The 16,051-nt window shown below is 47.6% G+C and overlaps 1 protein-coding gene across 3 annotated transcripts in view; it reads left to right on the plus strand.

Annotated features, from left to right (window-relative positions):
* The window catches only part of LOC140402495 (metastasis-associated protein MTA1-like), a 56,451-nt gene that overhangs the window by 17,766 nt on the left and 22,634 nt on the right, over positions 1-16,051 (plus strand). For all 3 annotated transcript variants that reach the window (XM_072490333.1, XM_072490332.1, XM_072490334.1), the window contains exons 8-14: positions 2,500-2,688; positions 5,739-5,813; positions 7,842-7,900; positions 9,095-9,216; positions 11,936-12,087; positions 12,908-13,094; positions 15,337-15,426. In XM_072490333.1, coding sequence (XP_072346434.1) covers positions 2,500-2,688; positions 5,739-5,813; positions 7,842-7,900; positions 9,095-9,216; positions 11,936-12,087; positions 12,908-13,094; positions 15,337-15,426 — 874 coding nt within the window. The remainder of the gene's footprint in view (positions 1-2,499; positions 2,689-5,738; positions 5,814-7,841; positions 7,901-9,094; positions 9,217-11,935; positions 12,088-12,907; positions 13,095-15,336; positions 15,427-16,051) is intronic.

The following is a 16,051-nucleotide window of genomic DNA, read 5'->3' on the forward strand; positions in this document are numbered from 1 at the left end:
ATGTCTAATAGATTGCAGTTGTACTTGAAGTGTTAAATTATAAAGTGACCCTGTCTCAATGGATATTTTCCACCATGCCTGCATTAACTAACTTAATGTAAATCTCGCATGTACTAATGCACTTTCAGTATTGGTAAGAGTGACCATCGGTCAGTCCTTGCACTTCACCCTTCATTGTGTTGCATGGTACCTACCCCTGCGCTAAATGAGATATATTCAGAAGAAATGCAGCAACTCCAGACTGGGCATCCATGAAGCACTGTGGGCCATCAGCAGCAGCAGAATTATATTCGTTCGTCTCTAATGTCATGGCCTGGCACCCCATCCCTCTACCTTGGCTTGCTGGTTATGGCATCGACCCTGGTTCAACGCAGTGTGACAGGGAGGGGGTATGCCAGGAGCAGTCCCAGGCATAACTAAAAATTAGATGTCAACTTGGTGAAGCTACAACACGGGATTGCTTGCGTGTCAAACAGTGGAAGTAGCTTGCAAGCGACCGAGCTTGGCGATCCCACAACCAACCGATCAGAAAGCTGTGGAGTCCTGCCACATCGAGACGTGAATGGTGGTGGACAATTAAACAGCTAACCTTAAGGCAGCATGGTGGCGCAGTGGGTTAGCCCTGCTGCCTCACGGCGCCGAGGTCCCAGGTTCGATCCCGGCTCTGGGTCACTGTCCGTGTGGAGTTTGCACATTCTCCCCGCGTTTGCGTGGGTTTCGCCCCCACAACCCAAAGATGTGCAGGGTAGGTGGATTGGCCACGCTAAATTGCCCCTTAATTGGGGAAAAAAAAAATGAATTGGGTACTCTAAATTTATTTTAAAAAAAAGAAGAAAAAAACAGCTAACCTTGAAGGAGGAGGCTCTATCGAGGATAGGGAGACTCGTGATGGAGGAGCCCAGCAAATCTGTGCAGAAGACGAGGCTGAAGTATTTGCAACTTGCCTCAGCCAGAAGTGCCGAGTGGATGATCCATCTTTGCCTCCTCCTGAGGTCCCCAGCATCATACATACAAGTCTTTAGCCAGTTGAATTCACGCTGTCTGATATCAAGAAATGGCTGAAGGCACTGAATGCAACAAAGGCCCTGACAGAAAACACAAAATACGATGGTTATGGTTGTTGTAGGTCAATGATCTCAGCCCTGGGAACTCTTTGTAAGAGTTCCTCAAGGTAGTATTCTTGGCCCAACCATGTTTAGCTGCTTCATCGGTGACCTTCCCTCAAGGTCAGAAGTGGGGATGTTCGCGGATGATATTCGCCTTGTGTATGATTGCACAATGTTGGACACCGTTCGCGACTCCTCAGATGTTGAAGTAGTGTCCATATGCAGCAAGACCTGGACAACATTCAGGCTTGGGCTGAAAAATGTCGAGTAACATCGCACCACCCAAATACCAGGCAATGATCATCTCCAACAATAGACAATGGAGCCGTTTCTTTTGTAGGGCTGGGTTAGCGCCTGGGGTTTGTTTTTTTTTGTTTCACGGGGGGGTTGTGGGTCAGGTGAACTCCATGATACATTTTGGCCTTCTCGAAACCCTGGCCCGTAATGCAAGGCACAAGTCAGGAGTGTGATGAAATACTCTCCACCTGCCTGGATGAGTGAGACGCTCAACACCATCCAAGACACAGTAGCTGCTTGATTGGCACCCCATCCACCACCTTAAACATTCACTCCGTCCACTCTGACACACAGTAGCAACCATGTGTACCATTTACAAGATGCACTGCAGCGACTCGCCAAGGCTCCTCAGACAGCACCTTTCAAATCCATCCAGAAGGACCAGGGCAGCAGAGACATGGGAGCAGCATCTCCACCTGCAAGTATCCCTCCAAATCACACGCCATCCTGAGTTGGAAATACATCGGCTGTTCCTTCACTGCTGCTGGGTCAACACCCAGGAACTCCCATCCGAACAGCACTCTGGGTGGACCGAGATCAGAGACAATGGCAGTTCGAGAAGGCGGCTCACCATCTTCTCGAGGGCAATCAGGAATGGGCAGTGATTACTGGCTTTCCCATCAACATGCATATCCAATCAAAACATTTATATAAAAAAAACTTTGGCCCATTGAGTCTGTCGATTCTTTTGTAGAATAATCCAGTTAGTCCCACACGCTCACTTTCTTCCCATATCCCCGTTCAACAATTTATCCGATCCTCTTTAGAAGACTGCTGTTGAATTGGTGGCCAAGGTGATGCATTCCAAATCGCGATGTTAAAAGCTGCTATTCAGCGGATTGTAATGCTTCAGCTCGGACGAGTTTGATGAGGTGAAAACTCTGACCATTTTAACCTGCGTGTCGGTGTAAATGCTGCTGTAGTGTCAGCACTGTCGTCTATACCTGATTGCTTACCTGTGGTGCGAGGTACTGTAACTCAGGCTTGACCTGTCCAAGTGCTGGTCAAGTCTGGGGGAGCAGTGTAATTGTGGGGATGGCTTGTCCTGTTTCAATGGATGCTCGCTTGTTGACTCCTACTGTGTCCCCTCTTGCAGTTTCATTCGATGGATACATTACATAAAAATAATTATGACGTGTCGAAGGCGATTTCAGCACTGGTGCCGCAGGGAGGGCCCGTGCTCTGTCGGGACGAGATGGAGGAATGGTCGGCTTCTGAAGCCAACCTGTTTGAGGAAGCTCTTGAAAAATATGGGAAGGATTTCAGTGACATTCGACAAGACTTTGTGAGTATGACCCAAAGTTGTAAGCAGTGTATTATCCAGAGAGAGCAGTAGTCAGAGTCTTGTAACTGCATGGGTTTGATTGGGGCCCTCGAAAATCTGTGAATTGTGAACGAGCCATTTGACGACCAAAGCGTTGATATTCTCTCCGAATTCCTGTGTGGTGCTCTGGATTTGAACACTGTCCTATCAAGGATTGGAAGGTCAATGTTGAGGGAGACTTTACTTGGTATCAAACCCTTTGGAGTGCTTATGGGGCAGTGTAAAGGGAGCTTTACTCTAGCTACCTCTTGCTGTATCTACCCTGGAAGTGTTTGATGGGACAGTGTAGAGAAGTGATGAGAAGCCTTGGTGGGTGAATGGGTTGCATGAGTGTCCCTCCTTCATCTCAGTGAGCTGAAAGATTGAAACCGGGCTTGTTCAATAACCCTGATGCCTATGGATAAGATTTAGATACATTTAATACACTGCTGAATAATTCGTAACAAGTGATAGAAAATGTTTAATCAGTTGTATATTAATAGAACTATCATTTACTTCAAATGGTAAAAACAAAATAATTATTTACCCTTTGGACACCGAGGGAGTGCACGGCTCTCACAGTCAATGTTGTGAGCAATCCGCACGCACCTCACTTCGCTCACCCTCGCTATGCATGCGAATCACTTCAGTCATACCGGTAGGAAAAAAAAACTACACGGACGGAAATCAACGGAATGTGGCGACACTGCACATGTGCAACAAAATGTATCGTGGGGTCGCACTCCGAACCCAGGTGGGCTGCATGCGGACCCCGGGTCGCAAGTTGCCCGCCATTGGTGTAGCGTAAGCACAGTGCTCTGGTGACTTGTGTATTTCAATACTGAGGGATGCCAGAGGCTCTGCCCATGATCTTCTAGCCATCCTTGGAAACTGGAGTCTCCAGACTGAAAAGGGAAAGTGAGAGACCGGTTCTTCCCCACCATTTTTTTTTTCTCTCTCTCTCTCTCTCTCTCTCTCTCTCTGCATCTCTCTCTCTCTCTCTCTCTCTCTGCATCTCTCCCTCTCTCTCTCTCTCTCTCTCTCTCTCTCTCTCTGCATCTCTCTCTCTCTCTCTCTCTCTCTCTCTGCATCTCTCTCTCTCTGCATCTCTCTCTCTCTCTCCATCTCTCTCTCTGCATCTCTCTCTCTCTCTGCATCTCTCTCTGCATCTCTCTCCCTCTCTCTCTGCATCTCTCTCTCTCGCTCTCTCTCTCTCTCTCTCTGCATCTCTCTCTCTCTCTCTGCATCTCTCTCTCTCTCTCTGCATCTCTCTCTGCATCTCTCTCTGCATCTCTCTCTGCATCTCTCTCTGCATCTCTCTCTGCATCTCTCTGCATCTCTCTGCATCTCTCTCCATCTCTCTCCATCTCTCTCCATCTCTCTCCATCTCTCTCCATCTCTATCTATCTATCTCTATCTATCTATCTCTATCTATCTATCTCTATCTCTTTCCACCCCCCGCTCCCATCCGCTTCATGAGCATTATCAAACAACCTTGGTAGTCAGCCTTGGAGGTAAGCTCAGGGAACTCTCGAGACAAAGTTAATATTCGCAGAGAAGCATGGACTCACTGAGGACAATCTCTCGCCAATTGGAGAAAGAGTACTGGAGGGATGTGGATTGTGCTGTTATCAGGGATCAGTGCTGGGACCACGTGTTTTAAGATCTGGAATTGGATATAGAGGATAAATATTGCCGTTTGTAGATGATACAAAGCAGCGTGTTGGAAGTTTGCGGATATGCACCGTAGCTCAGGATAAATGCCACCTCTAATGTCAAATGGTGCATAAATCCAATTCTTGCAGTGACACTCTGCAAGGCACGGTAGCCACAGCTCCAGGGTCCCAGGTTCGATTCCCGGCTTAGGTCACTGTCTGTGTGGAGTCTGCACGTTTTCCCCGTGTCTGCGTGGGTTTCCTCCGGGTGCTCCGGTTTCCTCCCACAGTCCAAAGATGTGCAGATTAGGTGGATTGGCCGCGATAAATTTCCCTCCATGTCCAAAAAGATCAGATGGGGTTGTGGGGATAGGGTGGAGGTATGGGCTTGAGTAGGGTGCTCTTTCCAGGGACTCGATGGGCCGAATGGCCTCCTTCAGCACTGTAAATTCCATGAACTATGAACTCTGCCCCCGTTTGGCTCAGTTCCACTATATTTACCTGGACTTTGGTGTCCTCTAGTGGGAAGGAGTTAACATGTCTGGCGGGAAGTGGCCAAATCAGGAAAACCATTTCAGCCACGGAATGTTGCCGTGTGATCCTGAGTAATCTTGTTTTACACACCGGATGAGTATGGGGATTGTGGTAATGTTGAGACGTGCAAGATCTGTGCAAGTCGCGCGCTGACCTTCTTGAAGCAGAAGTTATGGGGTTTGCTGCTCCAGAACCTGAGCACAGAATCCAGGCCCACGCTTGGCTGCAGTGCTGGGGGTGCCGTACTGCCTTTTGAAGACTCAGTTTAACAATCTCATTCAACTGTCTGCTCAGCTGGGTGGAAAAGACGACACTTTTAAATAAAAACAAAATAAGTAGGTAACACTTATGTCTTGCTCAACCAATGCCACCAAACTCTGGCCATTCACTTTGTTTGTGGGATCTTGCTGTGCACCAGTTGGGTTCCTCCTCTTACCGCCATAAAAGTACTTGATTGACTGTGAAGCCTGAAGATGCGGTAGGTGCTGTATAAATGCAAGTCTCCCTTTTATAAAAGCTGCTCAAAGTCCAGAAGCTCCCACATGGGGCCTGATTTTACTGTGCAGTCGTTCAGGAAGGGCCTTCTATTGTCCTTCAGGCAGGTGCACCTCTCGTCCTATATGCCCAAAATGTTGGTATTGAACGGAAAGACCATTGCTGCTGCAGTGGCAAGGGGCAGAAATATCTAGCGAGAGAGTTCTCTACGGCCTCTGTTATGAACAGTGCTTTTACTGTGCCAGGTAGTGTAAGCATCCTGGGGAGCTGTGCTTGGTGGATGCTGCTGGATGCATGAGACGGTATTGTTATTCTGGACTCTAAATACCTCTTCATTGACTGTTTCAGCTCCCGTGGAAATCGCTAACCAGCATAATCGAATACTATTACATGTGGAAAACAACTGACAGATACGTGCAACAGGTAGAGGGTGCTGCTTTTCATCGATACTGAATGTTGGCTATAGGAACTCCTGCCTGGGCTGGGGTGAGCTGGTAGGCTGGTTGCTTCAGTGTCGGCACTGGGCTTATTTGGTGTATTCGTACCAAATCTCCCCCCTCCCCACCCCCTCAAATGTTTTTACGGTAATATTAGATGGTTTGATTCTGGTGCACTGGCCCTCACAGAATTACACAGCAGCGAAGACTAGAAAAGCAGAATAGAAAAGCTAAACCCCCGGTTACAGAGGAACCTGGGTGTCCTTGCACATGAATCTCTCAAAGTCAGCATGCGGGCACAGCAAGTAACCAGGAAGGCAAATGGAACGCTGCCCTTTATTTCTCGGGATTGGAGTTTAAAGTTATGGAAGTCTTGCTAACGCTGTATAAGGAAGTGGTGCGACTGCACCTGTGGGGGACGGGTCTGCTTGCAGTGGAAGCAGTTTTGCGGAAAGATTGAGCAGGTTGGTCTGTGCATTTGGAGTTCAGCAGAATGAGGGGCGATCTGGTTGAGAAATATGAGCCAGAGTGGACTCGACAGGGGCAGATGCCCGGAGAGTGTTTCCTCGCATGGGAATCTAGAAGAGTTTAAAACAACGAGGAGTCTCCCTGCTAAGACTGAGACGAGGAAATAAAATTACTGCGTATGTAGGCCTGTGGTCTTCTCTTCCCCAGAGAGCAGTGGAGCCTGGGCCATTGGGGCTGTTTTTAAACCAAAGCGATTGGAAACTGGAGTTGAAGCCACAGACAGATCAACCTGAATGGCAGAGCAGGCCCGAGGGCCTACCCCTATTTCTGTGGTATCTTCTGAGAAGGAGACCGACCATATGCATAAACTATCCGATTTACGCCTTTAGCCCTGCGATTCTTTTCTCTTTCAAGTATTTATCCAATTCCTCTTTGAAGGTTACTGTTGAATCTGTATCCAGCGCCCCTTGAGGGAGCACACCCAAGATCCAATCTGCCTCTGGAAAGTAGCTTCACCTCCCCTCCACTCTGGTTCTTATGCCCAATACCATAAGTCTGTGTCCTCTGGCTGCTGACCCTCTTGCCAGTGGAAAGATAGGAGACCGTCAAAAGTCTTCATAATTTTGAACCTCCATTAAATTGCTCCTTAAACCTTCTGCTGATGGGAGAAATCCTAGATTTTTGGCTCTTGGGGCTGGGAGTGATCATGGGTCAACGTTTTCTCAAACTTCTTGTGTTCCAAGTCCACTGCAATTAATGCGATTTTAGAGGGATATCCGCACAGTTTCTGCCTTTTAAAAAAAATTATTTTCGTTTTTTTGCATTGGGAACCCCTGTGGTGATAGAGGTCCCGCCCTTGGTCCCTCTCGCTGACAGGTTGGTATCCACATGAGACTCATTGTTTTGCTTCTGCTCGGTTGGCTGAGGGTGGTGAGGATGCCGAGGCTGCCTGAGCTGCAGCTTTCTGAGGGCATGTGAATTCTTCCAAGTGAGACCTGTAAATGCTTTGGCCATTCAAAAGCCCGCACCTCACCAGCACAGTGAGTAGACCAAGAAAGGAATGACAGCTGTCCAAACTTAACTGTGCATATCCCTTTGAAACATTGCCGGACTGCTCGTGTCGTTCCCAGGGACTCAACCAGGCTAAACTTCAGCACCAATACTTCCCCTGGCCGCTGTATTCTCACAGTGGAAATCCAGTTCGTGGAAATCCAGTTATTTGAGTGTAACGGTTAACTTTGTTTGGGGTCCTGCTCTCTGAACTGTGACCCTGAAGATATTTGTGTAAAGGGGAGGGGGCACGTCTCTAGATGTAGCGGTGCTTTGATGCAGCTGTCCTGTGGATCTAGTGTTCAGGAACGAAAGTCCTCATGGGTCCCAAGCGCTGTTGTCTCAGGCAGGCTCCTGTGGGCACAATGGTGACCAGCGGCACGTTGAAAACTAGATCAGACCTCGGGCTGTGTTTGAGTTTTCAATATGTCAGCATTCACACAGAAGGGACGGGTCTGAAGAGGTCGCTAATCAATGCAGTCCTTTTTTCTTCCAGAAACGTTTGAAAGCAGCTGAAGCCGAGAGCCGACTGAAGCAAGTGTACATCCCCAACTAGTAAGTACTCCCATGGGATTGTCGTCTTCTTTTAAAAAATATATACCTAATAAATATATCAAACAAATATCAGGTGTCGTGCGAGGAAGACTGGGTGGAAGAGTAATGAAACATAACAGATGTCGCTTGATCTCAGTGTGAAATCCTTAAGAGTTGACACGCGCACACAGCAGACAGATTTTAGGTAACTGTGTCAGGCCGAACACAACTGTAGCTTTTTTTGATACATTTAAAGTACCCAATTAGGGGCAATTTAGCGTCACCATGCCACCTATCCTGCACATCTTTTGGTTGTGGGAGTGAGACCCAAGCAGACACCTGGAGAATGTGCAAACTGCACACGGACAGTGACCCGGGGCCGGGATCAAACCCGGTTCCTCGGCGCCTTGAGTCAGCAGTGCTAACCACTGCACCACCGTGCTGCCCCCGTAACACAACTAAAAGTAATACAATTTGAAGGGGTGATGAATAATCTACGGTTCTGTAAGAGTCGGGTCAGGTCCCCAGGGTGTTTTTGAGGCTGCATCTGACCCTTTTTAAATAACACTTTTAAAAATAAATAACCGTTTAATAGTGCAGAACGTGAATGTTGCTGAAAAGTATTTTGTTGTCGAAGCTATTTGTCTTGCATTCAACAGGACAACTCGCAAGAATACCAAATGTATTAGGAGCAACATTTTATACCATATGAGAAAAGTGTGTTGATTGGTGGAGGCCTTACCATGGAGAATGAACCAGTTGATGGTAACTGACAGTTAACTGCCAAGCATTATTCGAAAATTAAACCAGGCAGCTGATCTTGCGAATTGTCCTGAAGAGTGCAATAAGAAAAGCTTTGACAAAACTCGTGCTCTCCTGAAGATACTGCATCTTTTGGAGTACAGTTCTACCGGTCCCATAGCCGTTTTGTGTGTGTGAAAGTTGACGATGAAGGGTGTTCAGGCGGAGGGAACATCTGGCTCTCCGCCTGTCCGCACCAATTGTCTGCGCTTTACCTAAGACTGGTCTCTTTTGATCAGCACCACTTAAGTTACCATTTTCTCTCCATCTGCAACTGGGGAGAGTGACCGCAAAGAGTGTTAAATCAGGCTGCCAGGTTTGCAGCCGTGGCGATGCCGCTTTTTGTGCACGGTGCAGTCTCCTGATGATCAGACACCATGAGCTTTCAACATCCGTCTCTGTTATTTTCTTCAGCAACAAGCCAAACCCGAACCAGATCAATGTGAATAATGCAGTCAGCAAACCAGGGATGGTGAATGGAGCTGGGTTCCCAGGACAGAACGGAGGAGCGGGCAGGGCTTGTGAGAGCTGCTACAGTAAGTAGAACCTTGCTACCATCTCTTCACTGCACCACCCCTCCCCCCCCCCCCCCCCCCCCCCCCCCCCCCCCCACACACCCCCAACTACCATGTACTCATCACTAATGGGCCAGTGTCATCCTACGATATACGTGCGAGAGCCACAATCGGACACTTCACTCTCGCGTGGAGGATTTTGACCAGCAAGCAGGACATTCTCAAACTGTATAACCCAATCCCACATCCAAGCCATCGGGAGAAACGATGCAGAATTGTTTGGGATTGTTTGGCACAGGGCTAAATCATTGGCTTTGAAAGCAGACCAAGGCAGGCCAGCAGCACGGTTCAATTCCCGTTCCAGCCTCCCCAAACAGGCGCTGGAATGTGGCGACTAGGGGCTTTTTTACAGTAACTTCATTTGAAGCCTACTTGTGATAATAATCGATTTTCATTTCATTTCATTTCAAGAAAGACATGTACCAAGTACCACTTCCTGCTGAAATGTCAACCTTTTGTCCAATTTGACCTGGACCCTTCCTTTGCCTTCTTACCATCCATAATTTATGTGGCACTTCCCCTGAAATCAGAACTCGCTGTGAAGTCCTGGGGGTCACAACTGTATCTATGTGCACGTTACCATATCTCATCGGATTCCTCTCGGGATGGGGAGCCTCTGTTATTTTTGAGTGTAGTGGGTCATGCAGAGGCCTTTCATCTCTGGTGCATTGCTGTCAAATCCAGCTCACAGAATGTCTCCTCAGGACTGCTGTGTTTGGGTTGTGTCAGCAGACGACTTCGCTATTATAGACCCAAACTGCTGCCAACTTGGGGAAACTGAAGCGGAGGTGACAGACTTGCCTGATGGGGGGATATTTGGGTCACGGGAATACTCGCCTGAGACTGAGTGGAGCACATTACCAGAGCGCTGCAGAAGAACGTCTCCTGTTACGATACCTGGACAGACACCAATTTATATCAGGGAACGGGACGAGACCCTATTAAATTTGTAAACTGAGAGGAAAGGATACTTGCTCCAGGAGTGATTCCACTGACAAACGGGGATCTTTTATATTAAAGCAAACTTTATTCTTAACACTGGATTAACCCCATTAACATTCAAGGAAAAAGCAGCTTTTCAATTAACAGTTCTTGAAAAAAAAGGAAAGGTCTTTGAGCTTACTTTCCCATCTATTTCTAAAGTTTCAAATAAGTAAAATCTACACCCACAGATCAAATGTCACTGACTAATAAAGTCAGCACTCAGTGGCTGACAGATTAATTCACAATGTCCTTGGGAGAGAAGCTTTCAGAAGTCAGTCTGAGAAACGCACCACCTTTCCTCCGAACCCAGAACAGAACTCCAAAAATGAAACTAAGAACAACAGACCCAGGGCAGGGCTGAAAACGAAACTAAGAACAGCCACAGCCCCTCCCATGAGTGACATCACAGTTTGCCTAGCTGTTAACCCCTTAATTATAGCTTTAGCAGACAAATAATCTGGATACCTTAACCTTAAGTTCTTTTAAAACCTCTTTGACCCGTAGCACTATGTACCTAACGTGTGCTGTACCTCGCCTGGGAGTGTTAAACAGGACATTGTAGAAGGGACCTTAATCTGTATCTAGCCTGTGCTGTACTTGCCCTGGGCGTGTTTGATGGGACATGCTTTACTCGACCCAAGTGCCGAGCTGGGGAGCTTTTCCTCTCTCAGTAATGGCAAATCTCTTTTGGATATCTTCTTGTTCACCTCGTCTTACAAACACTTGGGATGCTGAAAGAATGCTTCCCCTGATGAGAGAGTCTAGAACTAAGGAACACAGTTTAAAAATACGGGGTCTCCCATTTAAGATGGAGATGATGATTTTTTTCCTGAGGGCGTGAATATGGAATTCTATTCCCTGGAGGCAGGATCATTGAATACAGATACCAAACTCAGTATCCTGAAGCTCGGGATCGGTTGTGTGCTAGATTTGGGGATTTTATGAACTTTTGGTCCTAGGCCTGAGTCTCTCAATAAAAACACTACAGATGTAAGTAATGTTAAAGACATTTGTGGGTGATAGTTATTGATGTCTTCCCCTTAGTTCCTGGCTGCCACTTAATATTGATAATAATAATCTTTATTGTCACAATAGGCTTACATACACAATAATGCTACTGTGAAAAGCCCCTAGTCGCCACACTCTGGCACCTGTTTGGGTACACAGAGGGAGAATTAAGAATGTCCAATTCACCTAACAAGCACATCTTTCGGGACATGTGGGAGGAAACCGGAGCACCCGGAGGAAACCCACGCAGACATGGGGAGAACGTGCAGACTCCGCACAGACAGTGACCCAATCCGGGAATCGAACCTGAGACCTTGGCGCTGTGAAGCCATAGTGTTAACCACTGTGCTACCGTGCTGCTCACTATTGGTATCGTCCTGGGGTGCTCGTTTGACATGGACCTTGTTGGATAAGTCCAGAGCGTTTTTAATATGCACCATTTGAAAATTTGACTTCTCCAGTTCTGTTTGTTAAAGAAATCCGATAAGAATTCCAAAGTGACACTGCCCACGCCCGACCTGAACAAACACGCCCGCTTTGAGTGCATGTGACCTCAATTTACCGAGTTGTCATCCGCGCAAGAGCCACTGATCAGTGACGCACCACTCGCTGAACCTGGACGTTCCTCTTTGCCGCTCGGGTCAGGACAGGTTGCTGAGGGCTCTCTGATTTCTATTTCTCCTCTTAGCAACTCAGTCGTACCAGTGGTATTCGTGGGGCCCTCCGAACATGCAATGCAGACTGTGCGCAGCTTGCTGGAATTACTGGAAGAAGTACGGTGGCCTCAAGATGCCGACAAGGATGGAGGGCGAGAGGCCTGGGCCTAATCGTAGCAGCGCGGTAAGTGCTACATCTTTTGTGGTCAAAAGGGGTGGCAGGGAGAAAGGGGAAGTATTTCGACCGAGTGTCGGAAGGTGACATTCCCTTGCAGAAAAAAATAATGAAGCAACTGGGGACATCAGAGGCTTACGGAAAGATGACTTTAAAGTTCGAGAGTCCGAGTTAAGAAAGTTCGACAGATATTTTCTTCCAAAGGACAGTTAAGTTGTGGAGTAAGTTGTCAGACAAAGCATTGAGCAGCTAGTACAGACCAGATTAAGGTACAACTTTTAAAATTCATTTATGGGAGGTGGACGTCGCTGGCAAGACCAGCATTTGTTGCCCATCCAAAATTGCCCTTGTTGGCTGGGCCACTTCAGAAGGGCAGTTCAGCGTCAACCACATTGCTGTGGGGTCTGGAGTCACGTGTAGGCCAGACCGGGTAAGGACGGCAGATTTCTTTCCCGAATGGACATTAGCTGATGTTTGTAGTGCACCTGGAAGAGTTCCTCAGGGCAGTGGTAGTGGCTTTGTCAGTACAAGAAAAAGTTTGAAGGCAAGTTACTGAAGCTTGAATTCTTCTGGATAAAATCCTCATCTTTTTATCTCAAAGAGGTCGCTTTAAAAGCGAAGCTTCTGCCAAGTTAATAGTTTTCTTTAGACTGAGCATGCGCTGTGGAGGGAGAGACTGAAATGCTTCTTCCGGTGCAAACACGATGGGCCAAGTGTGCTGTAACAGTGCAGGCTTCACCACTGCAGCAATCACTGCGGTGTGCAGGTAAAGCGCGCTGTCTGCTTTGTTCCATGTGCCATCTAACTGTGACTGTTTTTAACCTTGTAGAATCCCCATGGGTATTGGGTGAAGAACGCCAACCCTAAGTTTACACTGAAGACGCGGCAGGCTTTCTGTCTTCAAACAACGAGACTAACCAAAATTGCACGGTATTTCTGTCAGAACCTGTTCCACCCTCGGCAAGCAGCACGGCGTCCCTTTATACCAATCAACAGTGCGGCTATCAAAGCAGAATGTGAGTTGTTATAGAGCTGTAATGGACTGCTTCTTCTTAGTAACTTGCAGCTCGATGATTACTGTTTCTTAACTATCACACTGCGGTCTGCCACTCCTAAATTGGAGCCTGCCTTTGCTCTCTGTGTCCTCACTTACACCGGCTCCTGTGCGCGCACATTTGCTTCTGGTCCACCGAAACCTTGATTTTAAAATTCTATCCCTGTGTTCCGATCCCACCGTGGCGCCTTTCTACACATACACAAGGCAGATACTTGAAGTTGGGGCAAAGATCAGCTCAGCCCGAGTCTTATTTTGGGCAGAGCAGACTTGACCCGAGGGGCTAAGTGCTCCTATTTCCTACGTTCACACCTCTATAAGCTCATTCAGCTTTCTTGAGGACTCTGCATTCCTCCGATTCTGACCCTGCACAGCCTGAATCTCCTTCAGTTCACCATTGGGTAGCCGCACCCATGCCTTCATCAGCCTCGGCCTTGAGCTCTATCCCTCGCTAAATACCACCACCCCTCTCTCCTGATGCTACTTAAAATCCACGTCTTTCATCCTGGCCTTTGGTAATCTGTTCTATTATCTCTGTGGCCGGATGTGAAAGTTTTGTTTTGTATCCCCGTGAAGTGCCTGCCTACGTTTTAAAATGGAGGGGGCGGGGCGGGGTGGGGAGGGGGCGGGGGGGGTGGGGGGGGAGGGGGTGGGGTAGGGAGGGGGCGGGGAGGAGGGGGCGGGGTGGAGAGGGGGAGGGGGTGGGGGAGGGGGCGGGGTGGAGAGGGGGAGGGGGGTGGGGGAGGGGGGCGGGGTGGAGAGGGGGAGGGGGGTGGCGGGGGACAGGGAGGGGGAGGGGACGGGGGGATGGTGGCGAGCGGGGGGGTGGGGTGGGGGGGGAGAGGAGTGTGGAGGGAGGGCTCTGTTTACAGAGCGAGTGACTGCGACCTGGAACTCGTGCCCACGAGGTTGGTGGAAGCAGAGATGATGAACGATTTTGGAAGTAATTTGGGGGCTACTTGGAAGGAAATAGGGCCATGGGGATGGAGTGGGAAAACAGGACTGATTTGGGTTACTCCATCGAGAGCCAGCATAGACTGGATGGGCCGAATGGCTGCACCTCCTGTGCCATAAATGACTGCTCTCGACACCTTTCCAATGGTGTTTTACCCAGAATTGGACGCAAAACTCCAGCTAAGGCCTAACCAGTGATTTTGAGCAAGTTACTTTACTTGCTTTTTCCCTCTGTGCCTTTATTAATAAAGCTGAGGATTCCACAAGTTTTAACAGCTCAATCAATTTGCTGTGTCACCGTCAAACTTTGTGTATGTCTCTCAATTCGAGCAGCACGGTAGCACAAGTGGTTAGCACTGTGGCTTCACTGCGCCAGGGCCCCAGGTTCGATTCCCCGCTGGGTCAGTGTCTGTGTGGAGTCTGCACGTTCTCCCCGTGTCTGCGTGGGTTTCCTCCGGGTGCTCCGGTTTCCTCCCACAGTCCAAAGACGTGCCGGTTGGGTGGATTGGCCATGATAAATTACCCGTAGTGACCAAAAAGGTTAGGAGGGGTTATTGGGTTACGGGGATAGGGTGGAAGTGAGGGCTTAAGTGGGTCGGTGCAGACTCGATGGGCCGAATGGCCTCCTTCTGCGCTGTATGTTCTATTCTATTTCTACACCTCAAAAAATTGTAGTTTTTTAATATCTATTTTTTAATGTAAATTTAGAGTACCCAATTCTTTTGGCCCAATTAAGGGGCAATTTAGCGTGGCAAATCCACCTACACTGCACATCTTTGGGTTGTGGGGGTGAGAGCCATGCAGACACGTGGAGAATGTGCGAACTCCACACGGACAGTGACCCGGAGCCAGGATCTTATTTTATTATCTCTTGTGGATTTTTTCCCCATACAAAACGCAACACTTCAGAAAATGTACAATGGAACAAGGTGTACTTTCTGCTTGTATGGTGGTAATTTTTGAGGGAAGGTGGTTAAAGGGCCAGTTTTGTGTTATTTGTGCCTATATTGTGATCCTTTTAATTTGGGTTTCATCTCATGGCGTGGATAATTGTGGAAGTAATATGCCTGTTTTATCATAGGCTTTCCCCTGTCATGGTCCAGTTGTTGGATTTATGAGTAACACTGCTTCTGATATGATGTGCTGAATGCGTTCTCGTAGGTTCCTTCTTCACGGTTCGACTGAAATGAAGCGAATCTAACAGTTGATATCCCTTGGTTGCAGCTAATATTGCATTTGCATCCTCACAGGCACTGCTAGACTTCCAGAAATCGGAGAGAAGGCAATCAAACTCAAACCTTTCGTCAGGAAGTCATTGGAATCTATAGTAAAATACCTGGGTAAGTAGTCACGTGTTCAGTCCAGCTTAGCTGCAAAGTCAGAACAGTGATGATGTTGCATTGTGTAATTTGCCAAAAGCAGACAGTATTGGGACCTGGGCTTTGTACAGCGGTCCATCATAAGGGACTATGTTCCTAACCACTGAAACTGATGGGGTGAAAGTATTCTGTCTGCTGGTGCAAAGTCCTACTTGGAATTATTATGATCCTGGACCAGACCCGAACAGTTACTATGATACCGGACAGAAACCCCAAAGTTTTATTTAATTTGTAAAGACTATGAAGAAAGGATACTTTCCTCCAGAATTGATTCCGCGCACAAATATGATATATTAAAACAAACCTTTTTACTAACACAGTGTTAAAATATTTTTAACCTCATACAAGACAGTAGCTTGTAATTACAATGCTTCACAATAAAATGAAATAATAAATCCTAACTGCTATCTTTTATCTCCACTCAAGCAAAACCAGTCTCCGGTCAAAATCCACTTTTAAATACAGTTAACAGATCCAAGAATACTTGTTTTTTTAGATGTCCTGGTTAAACTGATTTGAGAAAGAGAGATCCTTCAGGAACCAGCGTGCAGATTCTTGCCTGTGCCAAACTACTGTTTAACTCCCT

The sequence above is a fragment of the Scyliorhinus torazame genome, chromosome 25 (assembly GCF_047496885.1).
Source record: "Scyliorhinus torazame isolate Kashiwa2021f chromosome 25, sScyTor2.1, whole genome shotgun sequence".
Classification (NCBI taxonomy): Eukaryota; Metazoa; Chordata; class Chondrichthyes; order Carcharhiniformes; family Scyliorhinidae; genus Scyliorhinus; species Scyliorhinus torazame.